At 35.5% G+C, this 20,148-nt stretch overlaps 3 protein-coding genes across 3 annotated transcripts; all 3 read left to right on the top strand.

Moving 5' to 3' along the window:
- Nucleotides 1–6,436: 6,436 nt before the first annotated feature.
- On the top strand, nt 6,437–8,635 carry LOC117617449 (subtilisin-like protease SBT4.4). The gene has a single exon (XM_034346825.1). It carries the CDS (start codon nt 6,437–6,439, stop codon nt 8,633–8,635), a length of 2,199 nt encoding a protein of 732 aa, XP_034202716.1.
- A 7,595-nt stretch (nt 8,636–16,230) lies between these two features.
- On the top strand, nt 16,231–17,292 carry LOC117617448 (L10-interacting MYB domain-containing protein-like). Its single transcript, XM_034346824.1, has 2 exons — nt 16,231–16,593; nt 16,699–17,292. The coding sequence occupies exons 1-2, from the start codon at nt 16,231–16,233 to the stop codon at nt 17,290–17,292; spliced, it is 957 nt and encodes a 318-aa protein (XP_034202715.1).
- Nucleotides 17,293–17,466: 174 nt separating this feature from the next.
- LOC117617446 (putative nuclease HARBI1) lies at nt 17,467–18,816 on the top strand. The gene is made up of 3 exons (XM_034346823.1): nt 17,467–17,955; nt 18,041–18,272; nt 18,362–18,816. The coding sequence occupies exons 1-3, from the start codon at nt 17,467–17,469 to the stop codon at nt 18,814–18,816; spliced, it is 1,176 nt and encodes a 391-aa protein (XP_034202714.1).
- Nucleotides 18,817–20,148: the final 1,332 nt, after the last annotated feature.

The following is a 20,148-nucleotide window of genomic DNA, read 5'->3' as shown; positions in this document are numbered from 1 at the left end:
CTGGAGCGAGCCAAGACACCAATGGACGACTGCATTTCAATATGTGCTTGGCCAATACCTTTCCCCATTTTATTGTACTCAACAATTGGCCTCACTTTCCGAAGCTTTCTCTTCACAACACGAGGCATTGTGCTCATACCTCGACCAGTCTTTGAATCATCAGAGATTGTTGTCTGGCTTTCTGTCTCAGCAGATGATGAAGCAAACTTCATCTTCTTCGAAGACTTCATCTCCTTCGAAGACTTGTCTTGAGGAGCTACAATTCCAAGCTTCTTGGAGGCAGAATCTTTAGTTTGTTGTTGAGAAACCATTTTAACTGACAAAACTGCAAGTGAAAATATTTCAGGAAAAGATTAAGAACACAAACGGCGGTTATTAATAAAATACGACGTATGATATGATTTTAAACGACGCAATGAAATAATCTCAGACGTAATAAATGTTTAAAACCATTATTTATATAACGTCGTGGTATTTATGTTCACACGACGTAAATAGTAATACACCGTCGTGGTATTAACATTCACACGACGTAAAACAATAGATATACCGTCGTCTATATTAGACACCAACCCTAATTTCAATAGTAATACACCGTCGTGGTAAAAACATTATTAATATAACGTCGTGGTATTGATTTCATACGACGTAAATAGTAATAAACCGTCGTGGTATTAACATTCACACGACGTAAAACAATAAGATAGACTGTCGTCTTTTTAGATACCAACACTAGTTTCTTTTTCTTTATATTTTATCAAATAAGGGAAAAACAAAAACCATTGTTCAGAGAAATCAAACCTGCAATTAAACAAGCAAAAAAAAAAAGACTTTATTTTAAAAACAACTTTGTCAATTTTCAGACGACGCTAGAACGACTGACGAACCGTCGTGGTCTACATATTTAACTACGTAAATAAGAACTACCGTCGTCTTATTTAGTTGAGGTAGTTGTCTTCAAAGTTGGAAACTTTCCCTCTTTGTCTTTATATTTTATCAAACTTGGAAAGAAGTAAAATGATTTTGGCCAGAAAAAAGGTAAAAAGATTTTTCAAACAAAAAGCGTATGAGCATGCAAAACAGTAACCAAAATAGTGAAAATGAAAGCTTACCTTTTGCGTGCGATGAAAGCAAGAGGAAAAAGATCGATCTTTTGCGTTCAGAGACGACGAAGAAGACGAGAGGAAGGCGATGAGATACTCTGACGGTGCTCTGACAGGAAAAAAGACGAAAAGTTTTCTCTTGTAGATTGAAATTTTTAATCGGGTTTGGAAACTGTGCATGTGTAAGTCGAAAAGTTGCTAATATATAAAGCGATTTCAAAAAAATAATACGGCGGTTACATATAACTACGTCGTTTTTAACTAAAACGACGCAATTTTTGTTTTACGACGTGGAATCATTAATTTAACGTCGTTAGGTTTAATATAACCGACGTTGTTTTCAAGTAGACGAAAAGTTGCTTACATATAAAACCATTTCAAAAAAATAATACGGCAGTTACATATAACTACGTCGTTTTTAACTAAAACGACGCAATATTTGTTTTGCGACGTGGAATCATATAATTTAACGTCGTTAAGTTTAATATAACCGACGTGGATTTGAATTTTTAAATTATGAATAGAATTTTTTTTCCCGTGACTTTTCAGTTTATTTTTCAATTACAGTGCGTTATAAATAGAGTTTTTTTTTCCGGAGGAAATTTAAAATGAAGGAAATTAATATTCAGGAATATGTAAAGTTTCTTTTTTGGATGACAGATTTAAATAAAATAAGAATATAAAAACAACGACTGTTTTTGTTTTTATGTCGTCGTTTTTAGTCGTCTTAAGTAAGACTAAGACGACGTAATATATTTGTTTAGCGACGTTGATTGTACGATTTAAACGGCGGTTTTTGGTTCGGACCGCCGTTGATTTTAAAAATTTATTCTATAAATTTGTCGCTTTCATACATTTTCGCGGTTAAAATTTAGGGTTCCAAGTTCTTCCTCTCTCAGAGACACTGTCTCTCACATCTCAAAGACAATAATTTGGATGTCTTTCTCAAAGAGAAATTGAGCTTACTCGCATCAAATCTATGTCCACAAGAAGAAGCTTGTCAACTAGCCTTCTCACTTCTTGATCAAGCCTGATAGGACACTTAGTGCTTCTGAATACTCCTTGCTTTCCATCAAAAGAGATGCAAGCCTGGCCTCCACTCGCTGTCGAAGGAAAGTTCGCTTCTCCGGGAAATCTGAAGATCAGATGTGCCTGATCCTCTGCTTGATTTTCTTTACTAAGAAGATCCGTCAGATTTGTGATAGCCTCTTCCTTTATCCGTAGAGCTTCAGAAGAAGAAGATGGGTTTCAAGAATGCGATAAAAAATAGAAATGGCTTCAGATGGCCTCTAAAGCATGAGCAATCGAATCAGTAGTTGCTGGGAGATAAGATGAAGACATTGTCAATGCTTTTCTCGTCGTTTATATTAAGGTAGATTTATAATTACCGACGTAGATTATTTTGTTAAACGTCGTTAAGTTTAATACAACCGGCGTGGATTTTATCAACTTCGAAATAATTGTCTCTCTGATTTCAAATCTGTGTCATCTGTTAAGATTATGATGTGGAACAGAGTTCCGTCTGGTAAGATTTCGTAACCCTTGGGATCCCAAAAAAATCTGATTATGTCGGCGGTTTTCTATATAAACCGTCGTGGTTATTTCAATTCTTGTCATTAAGTAGATCTACCGACGTAGGATAAGAAAATCAAAGAAAAAAATTGTAAACAAAAATTCTTATTAAGGCGACGGTTTAAATTAAAGTTACGACGTATAAAATGAATAAATACGACGTTAAATATTTAAAGATAACGTCGTAGAACTATACGAGAATGACGTCGATATATTTATATTTTTCGTCGTTGTAAATTAATTTAATACGGCGATATTTTGTATTTTAAAGCCGTGGATTTGTTTGTAATTATACGGCGTCTTATACGAAAACCTCGTCGTGTTATTTTATGAGTAAAAGCGGCGGCTTTTATTGAAATCGTCGTCTTTACTTTCTACGTCGGTCGATTCATAACTTCTGCCGTCCTTTGTTGGCTTTGATTTTACACTGCTGAAATCTGTTTCAAATAGGCGTCGGTTGTTTAATTAGGTACGTCGTTGTTTTTGAACAGCCATTTGAATCTCCATTTTTTAGTTGTCTAAGGTGGTATAACACGACGGTGTTTTTAGAACCGTCGTCTTTTTAAAAACCACGACGGTTTTCACTTGGACCGTCGTTGTTTTCTGGTCGTCTTTTTCACTTTTTGTAGTAGTGATAACATCACTGAACAAACCGATAGAGCTTTAGTTTCTTGATGAAGAAGGTGATCTCGTTTGAATTTCGATGGCATCTTGACCTAATCTTCCTGGTAACTTTTCAAGAACTTAGAACCAATTTTGGATCTGTTTCTTACTAAATACAACTCATCTTTCTTGAAGAGGAAGTTTAACGTCAGATATGTGGCTGGTCATGTTACTGCCAATAACATCACGTTAATTCTGCTTTTCAAGGTATAGGTACCCTCCCAATGTGTTACATGTCCCTTCTAGAGCTTCCAATTCACTGCCTGTCAATCAGTTCTGTGCAGTAAAAAAAAAAAAAAAAAATCTTCTGGCACATTTTAATTGTGTGTTCATCTTTTCTTCAGGCACAATTGAAATTGTGTGCTCCATTTAACTCAATAAGAATTGTTCATGTGTTAGGCACAAAAACAAGCCACACGTGAGTAAAAGTGGTCTTTATGCCCTAACAACATAACCATTTGTTTCTGCAGGTACTATTACTCGAACGTTTCTTTTTACTAGTTCTACTGACAAGTCTTCGTATGTGATCGTAAGCATTGCTTGTATGGCAAGATTACTCAGATCACTATTTCCTATTTCTCTAACTGCATCTCACTTTGATCTGAAAACCAGCTAAAAGTTCCTGCTCTACATCGTGCTAGGTTCTTAGTCACAAGCTGGACTCCAGCCACTGGTCCATTTCCAAACCCTTCCTGGAACAAGGAAACCCAAAACATACCCGAACAGAACTCAAAATAACAACATAAAAATTTGATCCTGAACTTTGGTGTGACAATATTTCAGTCATGGTCCATTTTATGTTTCACTCATGGAAAGAGCACAAATATGCTGATTATGCTTTTGTGTGTGATAGAATTATAAGTAAAAATCATGATGTTCAGTTTGTATCCACTTCTTACGAACTCCTTGGCAGTTTACTAACTGCTTGATTTCGTTTTCTTCGTGGCAAACTTATTGTTTATGACAGAGGCTTACTGTAGGAGTTCATCAATAATACAATAGAGCTTACGGCAGCAAGATTAATTTGAGTGGTTATTGTTAGTTTGGAAGTTTGGAATTTAGGAAGAGTTGAAACTAATTAATTTCGGCCTTGCAGTCTAATTGCTTACTACTTAAGCAGTCTAATTGGTTTCTCAGTGTAATTAAACCTCACAAGTTCATTCTATTATATGTAATCCTGCTATAGCTATGAACAAAAACCAACCTAACCCCTTTTCTTCAGCCACCAGGAAAAACACCATGAATCGTTCCTGATCGGGTGACAAATCATGTTTGTAAATCCCGGATACTTGTAATCACTCGCAAACACCGTACTCCTAAACAATATCAATTCCTTTATGTAACAATTTAGTTTTTTTCTTTAAAACTATACATTACTTATTCCAACTAGATTCAATAATTTTACTAATTACAAATCTGAACAGAAATTACCACATTTCTGATTTTCCGATTAATACTATTTAGCTAGCTAGAAGTAATAAGTACACATTGACAGCAGAAATAAAGCGTTTCCCAGACATGAGCATTAACAAGGAGGAAAGAATATGCAGAACCAAGACATATAAAATAGATGATACTAACCTGAAAGTGCTATTTCAATATTTATATTAATTACCATATTATTTGTAGATAATATTATATTTTATATTTACTTGTGCAGGACAATAAAAGAGGAAAATAATTGGAAGAGGTTCTATTCCTACTAGGACTTGAAAGGCCATTGAAAAGTGTAAAAACGGTCCTTTGGTGCTCCTGTCTCGAGTTCTTTATCTCTATCATTTGCTTCTGGCTTAAAACACAATTCTACTTTTCTAGAAATTTTTTTTTTTTAAATTTTGTCATGGACAACTAACTCCTTGCCAATGGGGCTAGTGGAAAGCCTTGACATGCAGACCAGTGGTCTAAAGTTCGAACCCTCATGGCACCTTAGTAGTATGTATGTAAGGAACTCCCCCCTCTCCTTTGTAGTTTAGACTATTGCTTGTATTTAAAATGGACAACTAACTCCTTATCTAAGACTAGGCTAAGTGGAAAACGTACTTTGATTTTGTTAGTTAAATTCAAATTGTGCTTCAATGTTACATTCTTTATTATAGTTTGTTAAATTAAATTCTAGTTTTCCTTCTCTCGCCTGATAAACAACATCCTTTAAAAAAAAATTAATAATAAATAAAAATAAAAAAAGAGTCAGAACTTGATTTCCCTTTTCTTCTCTTTTCCTTCATTTTTCAGCAACCAACCAAAGATAGTATCACTGAGCCGTGAGAACCAGGCAAACTCTCTCTTCCACTGGACCACTTCCCTACAAATAAGAGTTTCTTCCATAAAAAATCAGTGTTTTTTTTTTTTTTGGGTCAGTATTTTGTCTTTTGGCTCTACCGCTTCTATCAGTATGAAAGTCATAACATTGCATTGTTATTTTTGTTAGGGCATGAGGTTATTATTCTTTTGTTAGTTTTCTTAATTTCTCGGCAACTCAACAGTTTAAGGAAACAAAAAAAGGAAACAGAGGATTCACTTTTTTCCAAATAATTTTGATGAATATAGAGCCTAGCTAATGAAGAGGATTAGGAGGCATTTTAGATAACTGTGTTTAGGTTGACAGCTTAAGATGTGATCATGTGCGTGCAATTCCAATTAAATTGGAACTGGCAAGGCCAAAACATCATAATAAATTTTATTGATTGTTGGAAAATTAAAAAAATTAAAAACGAATTGTTTTCGTATGACGTTTATTTTGGTGATAGTTAGGTTGTGGCTTTCTATGGATACTTTCCTACATTGCAGCAGAGCCAAATATATGTAAAATCTGAAACAATTTCTTGAAACGTTTGGATCTCTGTCATCCTACCCTACATACATGGAAAGACATATTTGAGCACGTACTCGGGGTTTGGCGTGCAGAATGTTGGTTGAGTGCCGTTACTGCATGCCTTAAATTGTACATAGGGCCAGAGCCAGAGCCGCCTAATCCAAATGTGTTTATGTACATGAAATGTGCACAGCTTCCTATATGAACTTGGAAATAGGGTTAAGGAATTAAATCATTTTTCTTATAAAGTACTCATCACCAGTTACGAATGTGATCATCAAACAATATGGCTAAGCATGGAGCTCTCTTGTATTCTTATGCTTTTCCTATTCTTGCACTGGCTATGAGCTTGTTGTGCACAGCCATTGATGAAGAAGATAGAAAGGTCCATATTGTGTACTTGGGGTCACTTCCTAGTGATGAGCTTTACTCACCATTGTCTCACCAACTTGGTATACTAGAAAGGGTTGTCCAGGGAAGTTCTGCTGCAAATGTGTTGGTTCAAAGTTATGGAAGGAGTTTAAATGGATTTGCTGCCAAGCTCACCAACCGCGAGAGAGAAAAGCTTGCTAACATTAAGGAAGTAGTCTCTGTCTTTCCAAGCACAACTTTCCAACTTCACACAACAAGATCTTGGGACTTTATGGGCTTCAGTGAGAGCATCTCTCGAAGTAAAATGGTTGAGAGCAATGTTGTCATGGCCGTGATTGACAGTGGAATTTGGCCTGAATCCGATAGCTTTAAAGATGATGGTTTTGGTCCTCCTCCCAAAACATGGAAAGGTGCTTGCCAAGGTGGCCAAAATTTCACTTGCAATAACAAGATTATTGGAGCTCGGTTTTACACATCAGAGGAGTCTGCAAGGGATGAAATTGGTCATGGAAGCCACACTGCCTCAACGGCAGCAGGAAATGCTGTAAAGGATGTGAGCTTTTATGGACTAGCCCGAGGTACTGCAAGAGGAGGAGTTCCTGCTGGGAGAATTGCTGCATATAATGTCTGCACTAATCAAGGTTGCAGTTCGGTTGATATCTTGGCTGCTTTCGACGATTGTGTTGATGATGGAGTTAGCCTCATTACAATTTCAATTGGACGTACTGTTGCAACTTCTTTCGAAACGGATCCTATAGCAATTGGCGCTTTTCATGCAATGAAGAAAGGGATACTAACTGTACAATCTGCAGGCAACAGTGGTCCTGGAAATGGTACTGTCTCAAGTGGGGCTCCGTGGATTCTTACGGTTGCAGCAAGTAGCATAGATCGTAAATTCATTACCAAGGCTGTTCTTGGAAATGAAACTAATCTAGTTGGGATTTCAGTAAACTCTTTCGAATCAAATGAATCAAGTTATCCTTTGATATATGGAAAAAATGCTTCAAAACAATGCTCGGAATTCCTTGCCAGGTATTGTCTAGAAGGCTGCCTAGACCCTGATTTAGTTAAGGAAAAGATTGTGCTATGTGATTGGTCCAGTGGATATGTTGAGGCTGATCGAGCTGGCGCAAAAGGTGCAATTTTAAGCAATTCAAGAGATGATGTTGCATCTGTTGTCCCACTATCTGCGACTGGTTTAAACAATCGAGAGTATGCTGTGGCCAAGTCCTACCAGAACTCCACCAGAAATCCTCGAGCCAAGATACTAAAGAGTGAAATCATAAAAGATCCTGCTGCACCTCGTGTCGCTTCCTTCTCTTCACGAGGTCCTAATAGAATTGTACCAGAAATTCTGAAGCCAGATATCACTGGCCCCGGGATAGATATTGTGGCTGCATATTCACCTAATTCTTCTATCTCGGCCAGCCATTATGACGAGAGGCATGTAAAATACAATGTACTATCTGGAACCTCCATGTCTTGCCCCCATGCTGCTGGTGTAGCTGCATATGTTAAAGAGTTCCACCCAGATTGGTCTCCAGCAGCCATAAAATCAGCTATTATGACTACAGCTTGGCCCATGAATGATACCAGCACTTCTCCTGGTGAATTTGCTTATGGATCTGGACATCTCAATCCTGTAAGAGCTATAAACCCCGGTCTTGTGTACGAAGGTTCTGAAGAAGATTACATTAAGTTCCTTTGCATGATGTTGGATGAGGAAAAAATTAGACTCATTTCGGGAGATAAGAGCACTTGCCCCACTGGCTCGGACAAAGGATCACCAAAGGATCTCAATTACCCTTCAATGGCTGCTAATGTTACGTCAATGAATTTGTTTACGATCAACTTTCATAGAAGAGTTAAGAATGTTGGCCTTGCAACCTCCAATTACAAGGCATTGATCTCCACAAATTCTAAAGTTGATATCAAAGTGGTGCCTGAAGTTCTTTCCTTCAAGTCCTTGAATGAGGAGAAGAATTTCACTGTAACCGTTGATGGAAGAGATATGCCAGAGGGATCGCATTTGTCTGCATCGCTGTGTTGGTACGATGGAAGTCACAACTGCATTGTTAGAAGTCCAATTGTCATAAGCAGCGTATCAGCTTGATCACAACTGCATTGTTTGTACAATATTTCAGAACCTCATTGTTGCAAAGCAAAAAAAATGTTATGATTCTATGTGACACCTTTATCAAGCTAGTTAAAATCAGAAATAAAGCCAGACATGAGGGATTTTCCTTTAGAAAAAATTAGGGCTCTATTGAGTATATCAAATTATGTGGATTTTATTAGCTTTAAGAATTTCTAAAGTTCAGTTAACCATTTCAGTCTAAAAAAAGTCAAAATTCCTTATTGTAAATACTTTCATCCATATGGACCCTTGCATTTTTCATTTGCAATACAAGCCTTGAGCTCAATCTGTGTTGTGAGTTTAAAACCTTCACTGAAATATTCTTAGGTCTGATGGAGGTGGAGAGCAGGGGTGGCCCTGAGGGTGTGCAAGTGGTGCCACCGCACAGGGCCCTTAATTTTTTAGGGGCCCCAATTTTTTTTCATGTGTATAATATATGTAGAGTGCTGCTATTTTCACCCACCTCATCTTTTTCTACCCACCTTATTTTCAAAAATTTAAAGATAAATTTATCCCTATGTAAAATGACTTCTAAAACCCTAAAAATAAAATAAATTTTAAAAAGAAAATAAATTTTTTATTTTACTCTCCATATTCTTTCCATCTTCCTGACCTCAACAAATTCAACGAGCATTGATCTACCCATCCCAATCCTTTGAAAAGTTTTAAAAAAAAAAATTCAAATCAAATTCTCAACTCCACCTTTAATATTGTGTCAGGGTTAGTAGGTGTTGATAATAGAGGCCAAATTGTCCTTTAATTTTATTCCATTTTAAAGATTTTTTAGTCTGATTAACCCACATACGGGTCCTTATTCCATATAACATCACTTTAATTAAAAATCCATTGTTGTCTTGTTGGTTGTATGTTGTTGTGGTGGTGGTGTCGCGGTCGTGAAGCCACCAGTTATGCTAAGGGGTTATGCTGATCACAAATATCCCATCTACTTTCACAACCGCAAACTGAAATAATAAATACCTGATCACAAATGAATTAGTATGTAATTATGCTCAGATATTCAATTTCGCAAAAATAATGCATCCAACTAAGCAACCAAAATAATTGCATCAAATTAATGATGTTCTTGGAATATTGATACAAAATAAATTAGGTGTTAAAAAATATTTAATATATGAGTATGACCTATGATGACAAAGACTCATCGTCACAATCATAGTGATTACATCTTTGACCCAATGTAATCGATTTAATCCAATTTAATTCTTTTGTGAAATTTCAATTTTGTCCTTGGGAGTAGGGGTAGTTTGATCACTTGAAGAAGAAAAAAAACATTTATTGTATGGCATTACATAATGGTGTAAGTTTGTGTTAGCTTATGTGAGGCCCCAATTTAAGGTTTGCACAGGGCCTTCAAAATCTGAAGACCGGCCCTGGTGGAGAGTATAGTACTGAACTTCCGAAATTCTAATGAGATTAAACGTAAAAACGTAGTACTTATAAAGGAAAACAAAAAAAAAAAGTTGCACAAGACTAGCCATGCATTACTATCAAGAGCTTCTTTACATATTAAGCTCTGGTTTGATGCGTTTTAAACTGCAACTAAATCATTTCCTGTATCTGTATATCACAAGTCACCACAGGGAAAGCGTTTTGGTGCTATTCCTGATGTGAGCAGCTTCAGGATATTTGGTTCAATTAGCCCCACTTGGGGACTGAGTTGTTCCTTTAGATTAGAGGTGTCAAACGAATCTGCTCGAGCACGGCCTGCTTAAGTAAGGTCCAGTACGGCATGGTCTGTATCTTTGGGCCGTATCGGGATAAGGTAATTAGGTCCAATGGGCCGGGCCCGGCTGTGGCCTGTCGCGGGATGTGATGGCTCATTTATAGCCTATTTATTAAATTATACTTGTTTTAGAGAAAAATAATATAATACTATTACATATACACAATTCCGATCTCTTGGACTACAGGGGTCTAAAAGATTTGTGGTCACTCACCGTTGGATGTAAATTCAATGGTTCACTCACTCTTGCACTCTTTTTAAGAAACTTTTTTGAACTGTTGGATGTTACATCCAACGGCGGGTGACCATAGTCTCTTAGACCCTGTATATATATATATATACATATATCTTAAATTCAAGTTTATTTCTTTTCTCTAATAATATATATTAAAAATTAATATTTTCTTTATATATAAAATATGATTTTGTTTTTCAAGTTAAAATTTTAAAACTCAAACAATAATCTAGCAATTTTCTATTTTTTAACCTTAAATAAAGTTACCTCTCTTTTTTTTTTCTTTTCTTTTAAACAAATAATAAACCTTATTAGTATATACATAATTGTAAAAAAAATATTTAAATGAAGTTGTAAAAAAAAAATATAGTACATAAGTCAAATTTGACGTGGGCCCATATCAGTCTGTTTAGTAGCCGAGCATGAGCACGGCCCGAGCCCATATTGGCTTTGGTCATGGACTCGAGCAGGGATTGATGATTTTCTTAAATGGTCCCCCCTCCTTCCCGATGTATCTATAGCGTTCTCAAGAGACTACGACAGGGAGATGATAAAGTCTTCACACCTCAGTTAGTCTCTATTGGCCTACTTCACCATGGAAATGAACGCTTAAAGGTTATGGAGGTTCACAACAAGAGGTACCTACGAGATTTTCTAGAAAGAAGCCAACTAAGCGTGGAGGATTATCCAGCGAAAGTAAAGAAGCAAGAACAAAAACTGAGAAGTTCTTATGAAGAAGCCATTGTCTTTACCAGCGATCAGTTTGTATAAATGGTTCTAGTGGATGCTGCCTTCATTATTGAACTCTTGGTGAAGTCGAGTTTCCGAAGATTCCGAAATGAAGAAAACTGCATATATAGTAAACCATGGAGGGTCTGTGATGTATTGTCTGACCTGTGGATGCTGGAAAATCAGCTATCACTTTGCATTCTCGACGATCTCTTCCATGCAAACAATTATTTTGAATCTACTGATAAGCTTTCAATAATTTCCCTCTCGTACCTATTACTGAATTTCAAAAAATATGATGAGAAGACCAAAGAATTGAAGGAGATTGAATAACTTTTTTCTGGCAGAGAAAGACATTATTTTGTTGATCTTATAAGAACTCACAACTACAGAATGCAATTTCAAAAGTTAGAAGGGAAGACTCGGAGGAAACTAGACTATGTATTCTGCTACAAACGTAACACTTTCATGTCCACCCAGTATGACTGAGTTAAATCAAGTAGGTCTCAAATTTCAGATGGGCCGAAATCAAAGCTTATTTGAAATTGAGTTTGATCGTCATCATGGGATTCTTACGATTCCAAAGCTGAGAATCAAGAATTTTGCAGGGGTGTTCATTAAAAATGCGATTGCATGTGAGCAATGCCACTACGAGGACGAGACTTACATAACTGAGTTTTTTTTTTTTTTTTTGTTCATGGATTGCTTAGTGAATATCCCAAGGGATGTGAAGCTGCTGGTGGAGAATGGCATCGTTGAACATGGCCTCGGTGAGGAAGAACAAGTGGCTGCTCTCTTTAATAGAATTGCAAAAGGGGTTGATATAAAAAGCAATTGTTTTGTTGAGGTTTGTAATGATCTCAACAAAATTCTACCAAAATCCCTTGAACAAATGGAAGGCAATTGGAAGCAAAATATATCCGCTCGCCTTGGGCAATTATTTCTCTAATTGTAGCTGGTGTTCTCATCACATTAACTGTCATACAGACAATGCTCTATTATTTCTATTAAGCACCAGTGACAACAGTCTCTCTGTCCAAGTATTCTACTTATCTGCTTTCAATAGTTAGGAAACATTTTGTAAGATCCCATGTCAACCAACGGAGAGGGGGTGATGTGCCTTATATGTGCACACCCGCATCCATCTAGCACGAGGCCTTTTCGGAGCTCACTGACTTCGGAGTAATAGAAACTCTGAAGTTAAACGAGTTGGGGGATAGAGCAATCTCAGAATGGGTGACCCACTGGGAAGTTGCTCGTGAGTTCCTAGAAACAAAATCGTGCGAGCAGAGAGGGGGGCCCGAAGCAGACAATATCGTGCTACGGCGGAGCCGATTCCGGGATGTGACACATTTTCCTTCAACCTTGAAGGGCATTATCCATATTGATATATTACTTTAGCAATTGTTAATTAATAAGATCAAAACAATACATCCGCATTGGATGTAGAGGTGTCAAACAGACTAGGTTGGCTCGAGCACGGCTTGCTTAAGTAAGGCCTGACACAGAACAGTCCGTATCTATAGGCCGTGCCGAGATAAGGTAATTAGGTCTAATAGGCGCCTCGTGGCCCATTGTGGGCCATGCCGGTCCGAAATCCAATAATCGGCCCGTTTAAAACCCATTTATTAAATTATACTTATTTTTATAGAAAAATAATATATAATATTATTACATATATATCTTTCAAGTCTATTCCTTTTCTCTAATAATATATATTAAAAATTAATGTTTTACTTATATATAAAATAATAATTTTGCTTTTCAAGTTTCAATTTTTAAAACCCAAACAATAACCTAGCAATTTTCTATTTATAAAGTTGTTAACCTTTTTTTTTAAAATAAATAATAAATATTATTAGTATATACATAATTATAAAAAAAAATTAAATAAAGTTGTAAAAAAATTACAAAAAAAAATGTAATTTTTGACGAGGGCCCATATTAGCTTGTTTAGTGGCCCAGCACGAGCACAGCCTGAGTTTGTATGGATGGGCCCGTCAAGGCCTGTTTATTAAATGGGCCGACTCTAAACGGGGTGGGCCGGCCCAGCACAGCTCGTTTGACACCTTTACTTTAGATGTCCAAAGTGCTGTTTTACGAGAGCTTTCATTTTAACACACTGTATTGTTTACTAATTTGGAAAATAAGAATCCAATTTCAACTAATTAGGATAAAGCCAAAGACCAAAAAGTAGTACCTAATTTCACAATAATGTAATTAAAAAAACACCAAAATTACACACAATCTGGGCCTCCTCTTTGGGCAAATCCAAAACAAAATTCCATTCCTAGGCATTAAAACCCATATAGAATTATTGTTTGTCTCAAATACTAATTAGTAAAGATAGTTATGTCTAACACCTAATTTTTCTAGAGAGGGGTGGGGGGTGGTGGGTATAATTATCTTTTCAGTGATTAATGTAAGGTGGGCCAACGGATTTGGGCCTCCTCTTTGGCCAAATCCAAAACAAAATTTCATTCCTAGGTATTAAAACCCAAACAAAAATATTGTTTGTCTCAAATACTAATTAGTAAGGATAGTTATGTCTAATACGTAATTTTTCTAAATAGGAGGGTACAATTATCTTTTCAGTGATTAATGTAAGGTAGGCCAACAGATTTGGGCCTCCTCTTTGGCCCAATCCAAAACAAAATTCCATTCCTAGGTATTAAAACCCAAACAGAAATATTGCTTATCTCAAAAGCAAGAATAGTTATCTCTAAGTACCCGTTTGGCATTGCTTATTTGAGGTAATAAGTGATTTTTAAAAAATTTCGGGAAGCCCAACCCATTTGGTAACCTATAAGAAAATCACTTATTGTTAAAAATTGCTGTGAGAGAAAGCAATAAATGAAAGCAGCTAATGACCTGCTTTGATTTTCTGATTATACGGTAATCAGATTTGAGAAGCGCTGGGTTTTAATGAACTTTACAAACTTCCGAAAATACCCCAATCTATTTTCATGCTCTGTCTTCCTCCTTCCCTCACATCAGGTTGTTTCTTCTCACAATCTCGTCACAGAGCCCACTCCTCTCCTTCTCTTCCATTCTGCCTACAGTTTTTTCTTGTTGGATCAATTGAAGCGCATTGCTGAGCCATAAGACTCAAGTAAGAGATGCATATTATGTTTTTTTCTTTTCAATTTCAATCGTCCCTCTTTCTCTTTAATTTCTAGGGTTTTAACTATCTTCCCAAATGGAAAAATGTCATTCTCATGCCAATACGTGATATAGAAAACCAACATCAAAAACGCACTTGGAAAAACATCCCTGTTGTCTTTGTCTGTTGCTCTGTTACTGTTTGTCTCGCTTGCTCTGTTACTGTTTGTCTCACTTGCAAAAAATATCACAGCCTTCCTCACTTACTCACTCTTTCTCTTGCTGTTTCTCTCTATTTGGGCAAATAGATTTCGAGGGGGTCAAACCTCCAAAGCATAAAGCTCTAATTTTTACTTGGAATTTTCTATATTATCTTGGTCATAACCTTCAAAGCATAAAGCTCTAAAGAACCTCTCGGTGGTTTTAAATATTTTTATATTTCACTGTACTTGAAATGCTTGCATTTGTGTTAATATGATAGATTTTGTTATGGTCTTGTTTTGTTTCTCTTCCTAATCTCTGTATCCTGAAAAACTATTATTGATTCATTGGTTATGTTTTCAGTTTGGAATTTTGGGTTCTAGATGAATTTTTATATCAGTAGTGAGCCACTGTTATTTGGTATCTTATTGATTGCAAGTTGGTTAGGTGAATTCTTTTTATTAGTTTGGAGATAGAGATAAAGAAAGTGAAGTGTTGCCAGTTCAAGAGGCTTTCTATTTCTGGTACTGTTAATTATAGAAGAGTTTTGGTATTTCCAAACTAATTCATGTACCTTAGTTAATGTAGGGGTCCATACAAACTTTCCTGGTGAATGTCAGCTTCGCAAGCCTGAACAATTGAAATATTTCTATCCCAAACATTTCCCTAGATGTTATATATAATATTTGATTGAAAGATATTTGGGTCATTAATAGTTAATGTGCTTTGATCATATCATTGAAACTTTTGAGGGAAGCTTGTTTTATTTTCATGTGTGTCTGAGGGGGGAAGAAAGCTGTGTTATGAAATTTTATTGTGATGGCAACCTTTTGGTTTATTTTGTAGAGTTGAATGACAAAGCCTTTGAAAAATAAGTGGTAGTTTGGGGCTGGGATTACTTGAGGCGTATAGTTCAACTTTGGACATTTTTGTAGGCATTTCAAATCATAGTGACTTTCAACCCTAAATCCTAAAATGGTAGTGACTTTGTTCGGTGTTGTTTCTTGTTTTAAGGGCCTAGTTTCCACAAGCAGTGTAAATAAAAACTTGGATATTTATGAAATACTCTGTATTTCGTATCCTAAAAAACAAAATGATTGAAGGAGAGTATGAGACTTTTGGATTATAATTTATATCACTGGGCCGTTTCACACAGAGTCTGCTTTCCAAAATGTGGTCACTGTTTTGGGAACTTTTATTGCTGGAATACATTTACTTGGTAGTTTATTGTAAGATTTCTTTTGACATTTTGGTTTACCCAATTTTTACATTAATTATGTGATAGGGTCTATCTCCTGAGCAATTCAAGATTGTGATTCCGAAAATTCCTACGTATTTCACGGTATGAAACTTTCCTCTTTAATTTTTATTAGCAAAGCTGTATTCGTAGTTCTCCTTAATTTTATCTTTTTGCTAGTTTGAACCATCTATGCATTGTTTAGATTAGATAAACATCTATGCACTGCATTTGAGTTGTGGCTAGTTTGGTTTGTTTTGTAATTTGCTTGTATTCCTATTATTTTCTTTTGTGCTTATATATAATGTCTTTGTTGCAATAAGATGTCAAAGAAGAATAGTAACTTCACCACAACTGAAAATGTTGCAAGTGGATCCCGAAAATTGTCAGCATTGTGGAATGCTCAAACTATAGCCATCTTCATTGACCTTTGTATCAAGGAGGTGGATCTAGGCAATCGTCCCGGTACTCACTTTAATAAGGTTGGATGGGCAAGGTTGGTTACAAATATTAGTAAAGAGATAGGAAGACCGTATGAAAAATTACAATTGAAAAACAAGTGGGACTTACTAAAAAAAGAATGGAAATTATGGAAAGATCTAAAAGGGAAGGAAACTGGTCTTGGGTGGAATGTCACTAAGAATACCGTTGATGCATCTGAGGAATGGTGGCAAGATAAAATTAAGGTATTTTAATTTTTTGTTCTTGTTTTTAATATACTATAAATATCCATGTTTTTTTTAACTATGTTTAAAAAATTCATTATAATATTTGTATATGTCATAATGCAGGCAGAACCTAAATATGCAAGATTCCAATTTGAGGGTATTAGTCCTGAGATGGAGGAGAAGTTAGATATGATGTTTTTGAATGTCACAGCCACTGGTAAGCATTCTTGGGCACCTTCATCTGGTGTACTACCAATTGAAAGTGATGATGATGTCAACCAACTTGAAGTTAACAGTGATTGGAATGAGTCTGTGCCAATTGAAACCACTCAAACTACAAACAATGTGCCAAAAAAGAGAACTAATCAATCACTTGAAATTCAAGATAATAATGAGAAGAAAGGTAAAGGAGGGGGAAAAATAGGAGGTGCTGCAAAATTATCACTACAAATTGAACGTCTTGTTGAGGTGGTTGAGAGTAGGAGTATTGGAACATCAATGGCTAATATAGTTTCACAAGGAACTAGTATTGCTGAAGTGATGAAAGATGTTGCAACTTTACCTGGGGCAGAGCGTGGTAGCAAGTTGTGGTGGTTTGCAACTAAATTGTTTTGTGCTCAAGAGAAGAGAGAGATGTTTGTTGTCATGGAAGATCGTGACCTCAAGCTTCAATTTCTTAATCATGAGTTAGCTGAAGACTATAATTTGATAGTTTAGTAGCTTTAATTTATGTTTCGTTGTTATGTTGTTAATTTATTTGAATTTGTAAATGATATTTGAATTAATGCTGGATGATCATTTATTTGAATTTGTTAGTGATATTTTAAACATGCATGCACAGTGAAAATGATATTTGAAGTAAATAAGCACATTTGCAGGTTATTTTAGAACATGTCCATTCCAGAAGAGGAGAAGGAGATCAACCAAATTATATGTGTCACTGCTCGTCTTATTGAACTTTATTACGTGAAATATATTCATAAGACCCCTTGTATGAATGACCATCAAACAGGGAATATTTGGTTGATGGGAGTGTTACAAGGAAATGAAAGTCGTTGCCATAATATGTTTAGGATGGATAAAGATGTATTTACAAGATTGTGTGATGAATTGCAAAACAATTATGGATTAAAGGGTTCAAGAAGAATGAGTGCTGCTGAGATGTTAGGGATGTTCTTGAACATCTTAGGACATGGATCTGCAAATAGGCAAGCACAAGATCGCTTTCAACATTCTGGTGAGACTGTGAGCAGATATTTTAGTATCTTACTTGATGTTGTATGTCGTTTAGCTGTGGATGTAATTAAACCATTGGAAAATGCGTTTACCAACACTCCAAAGGAAATCCTACAGGATTCTAGATATATGCCTCATTTCAAGGTAACTATTGCATCAACTATTAAATATTTGTCTATGTTTTATAATGTTATAATTAATATTATGTTTGTCTTTTTATCACTTGTAGGATTGTATTGGTGCTATAGATGGTGTTCATGTGCAAGCTGTAGTATCTCCTTCTAATCAAATACCATTTATTGGTAGAAAGGGGATACCTACCCAAAATGTGATGGCTGCATGCAATTTTGACATGCAATTTATATTTGCATGTGCCGGATGGGAAGGCACGGCCCATGACACAAGGATATTTCTATCGGCTTTACGTGATCAAAGTTTGCATTTTCCTAAACCTCCAAATGGTACTATTTCTATCTAAAGAAAATGAAATTCATATAATTTATATTTAAATTTTTTTACATTGTGAATAATCTATTAAATTTTTTTTTAGGAAAATTTTATCTAGTAGATGCGGGATACCCACAAATGAGAGGCTACTTAGGACCATATAAAGGTGAAAGATATCATCTTCCTGATTTTCGTAGGGGTGTTCAACCGATGGGTCATAAAGAGGTATTCAATCATGCACACTCTTCCCTGAGAAGTGTTATTGAACGCACTTTTGGAGTATGGAAAAAGAGATGGAGTATTTTACGCGACATGCCTAGTTATCCTTTTGCAAAACAAGTCAAAATAGTTATTGCAACCATGACACTTCATAACTATATAAGAAGACATGCCAAACGTGATTGTCATTTTGATGAAAGTGAAGATGACCTAAATGGTACTCAAGATGAAGAGATTGAGAGAGACGTTGATGCACAACAAGAAGATGGTCCTGTAACACAAGAAATGGAGGCATTGAGACATCATATAGCCGCAAGTTTAATGAGTTCATCTGGTTAGAAATGTATATGATTGCTTGTTTATGACTAGTTTAATTTTTGTTATGACCATATTATTGACAATATATTTATTTTTAATTGAATACTTTATTTATTTTATAATTAAAATAATTTTTACGGTGTGATGGAAACATATTTAATACAAAAAAATTATATATGTTAAAGTGAAAGTGCTTTTCCTTTTACCAAACACTTGAACAAAAAAGTCATTTCAATATAATGCCCTTTTTAGTCATTATACACAGCTCATAGCATTTTTACGAAAAAATTTACCAAACACTCAAAAACTGATTATTGTACAAACAGCACTTATAACAAAAAGTTTACCAAACGCTAAATTACTTTCTCTCACAGCTGATTTCTCTCACAGCAAATCTGACAATGATTATTTTCACAGCACAGTAATGTCAAACTGGCCCTAATACCTAATTTTTCTAATTAAATTTGATAGCTTTCCATGGACTCAAACAAGTTCCTAAAACTTGGTTTGACAGCTCAACTTTTGACATTTGGTTTCGTAGAATCTACGGCTGGTTTCATAATCTCTCACCGTTTTATTATGTGATGTGCATATTTCCACAACTCCTAAATCATGATATTTCCAGAGCTGGCTCTTGCATCAAATCCTATGTGTCATTCCTTGAAAGAGAACATAGAGAGATACGCATGTACAGTTAAAGAAAGAAAAAGAATAGTAAAATAACAGCAGCTCGCCTTCCTGGTGAAACAAATTATTTACACGCTTCCACTCTCATTGCTTAGTGAGTTTCCTAAGCATATTGTATAGAACACTATGAAGTAATGAGAATTCTGATCCACATATGTTTACTTGTGTAACCTCATAAATTTATTAAATTTTATATATTTGATTTTGGTATGGATTTTAGATATGGACAAAAATAACCACAAAAAGTAACTTTTTCATAAAATCGCATTATATCATTTCGATAAAATTAAGGTAAGACTATTTCAACATTTTCTATGATCATCCTTATTTTAGGTATTTGAGTGGCTTAGATTTAACAAAATGTGGGTCAATTCAGGGGATCTAAATGCAAAGGCTCGGAATCCTAGACGAAATATTGTCGTTTGAATATTTAGGATTAATAGTGAAAATAATTACAGGGAAGAAGGGATGATATACTAATTAAATTATGGATTTTTGCAAAGAATAATTAAAGGATCTTCACAACAAAGCACCAGTTGTTTGAACCTGACCTTCTTCTTGGTGATAGTTGACGTCTATCTGTGCATTCTTTTTTATTACATAGAATCTGAATATTCAAAACTACACATAAGCCAGAGATGTATAGAATCTGAATATTTGGAATGT

Source organism: Prunus dulcis, chromosome 2, assembly GCF_902201215.1.
Source record: "Prunus dulcis chromosome 2, ALMONDv2, whole genome shotgun sequence".
Taxonomy (NCBI): Eukaryota; Viridiplantae; Streptophyta; class Magnoliopsida; order Rosales; family Rosaceae; genus Prunus; species Prunus dulcis.
This window is presented reverse-complemented; position numbering and strand designations above follow the sequence as displayed.

Excerpts from the sequence above, each read along its gene's own strand:
- LOC117617449 (XM_034346825.1), top strand. The coding sequence starts at position 6,437 with ATGGCTAAGCATGGAGCTCTCTTGTATTCTTATGCTTTTCCTATTCTT.
- LOC117617446 (XM_034346823.1), top strand. The coding sequence starts at position 17,467 with ATGTCCATTCCAGAAGAGGAGAAGGAGATCAACCAAATTATATGTGTC. Across the intron at positions 17,956-18,040 it reads GATATATGCCTCATTTCAAG|GATTGTATTGGTGCTATAGA; the intron begins GTAACTATTGCA and ends TATCACTTGTAG. Across the intron at positions 18,273-18,361 it reads TTTTCCTAAACCTCCAAATG|GAAAATTTTATCTAGTAGAT; the intron begins GTACTATTTCTA and ends ATTTTTTTTTAG.
- LOC117617448 (XM_034346824.1), top strand. The coding sequence starts at position 16,231 with ATGTCAAAGAAGAATAGTAACTTCACCACAACTGAAAATGTTGCAAGT. Across the intron at positions 16,594-16,698 it reads GGTGGCAAGATAAAATTAAG|GCAGAACCTAAATATGCAAG; the intron begins GTATTTTAATTT and ends GTCATAATGCAG.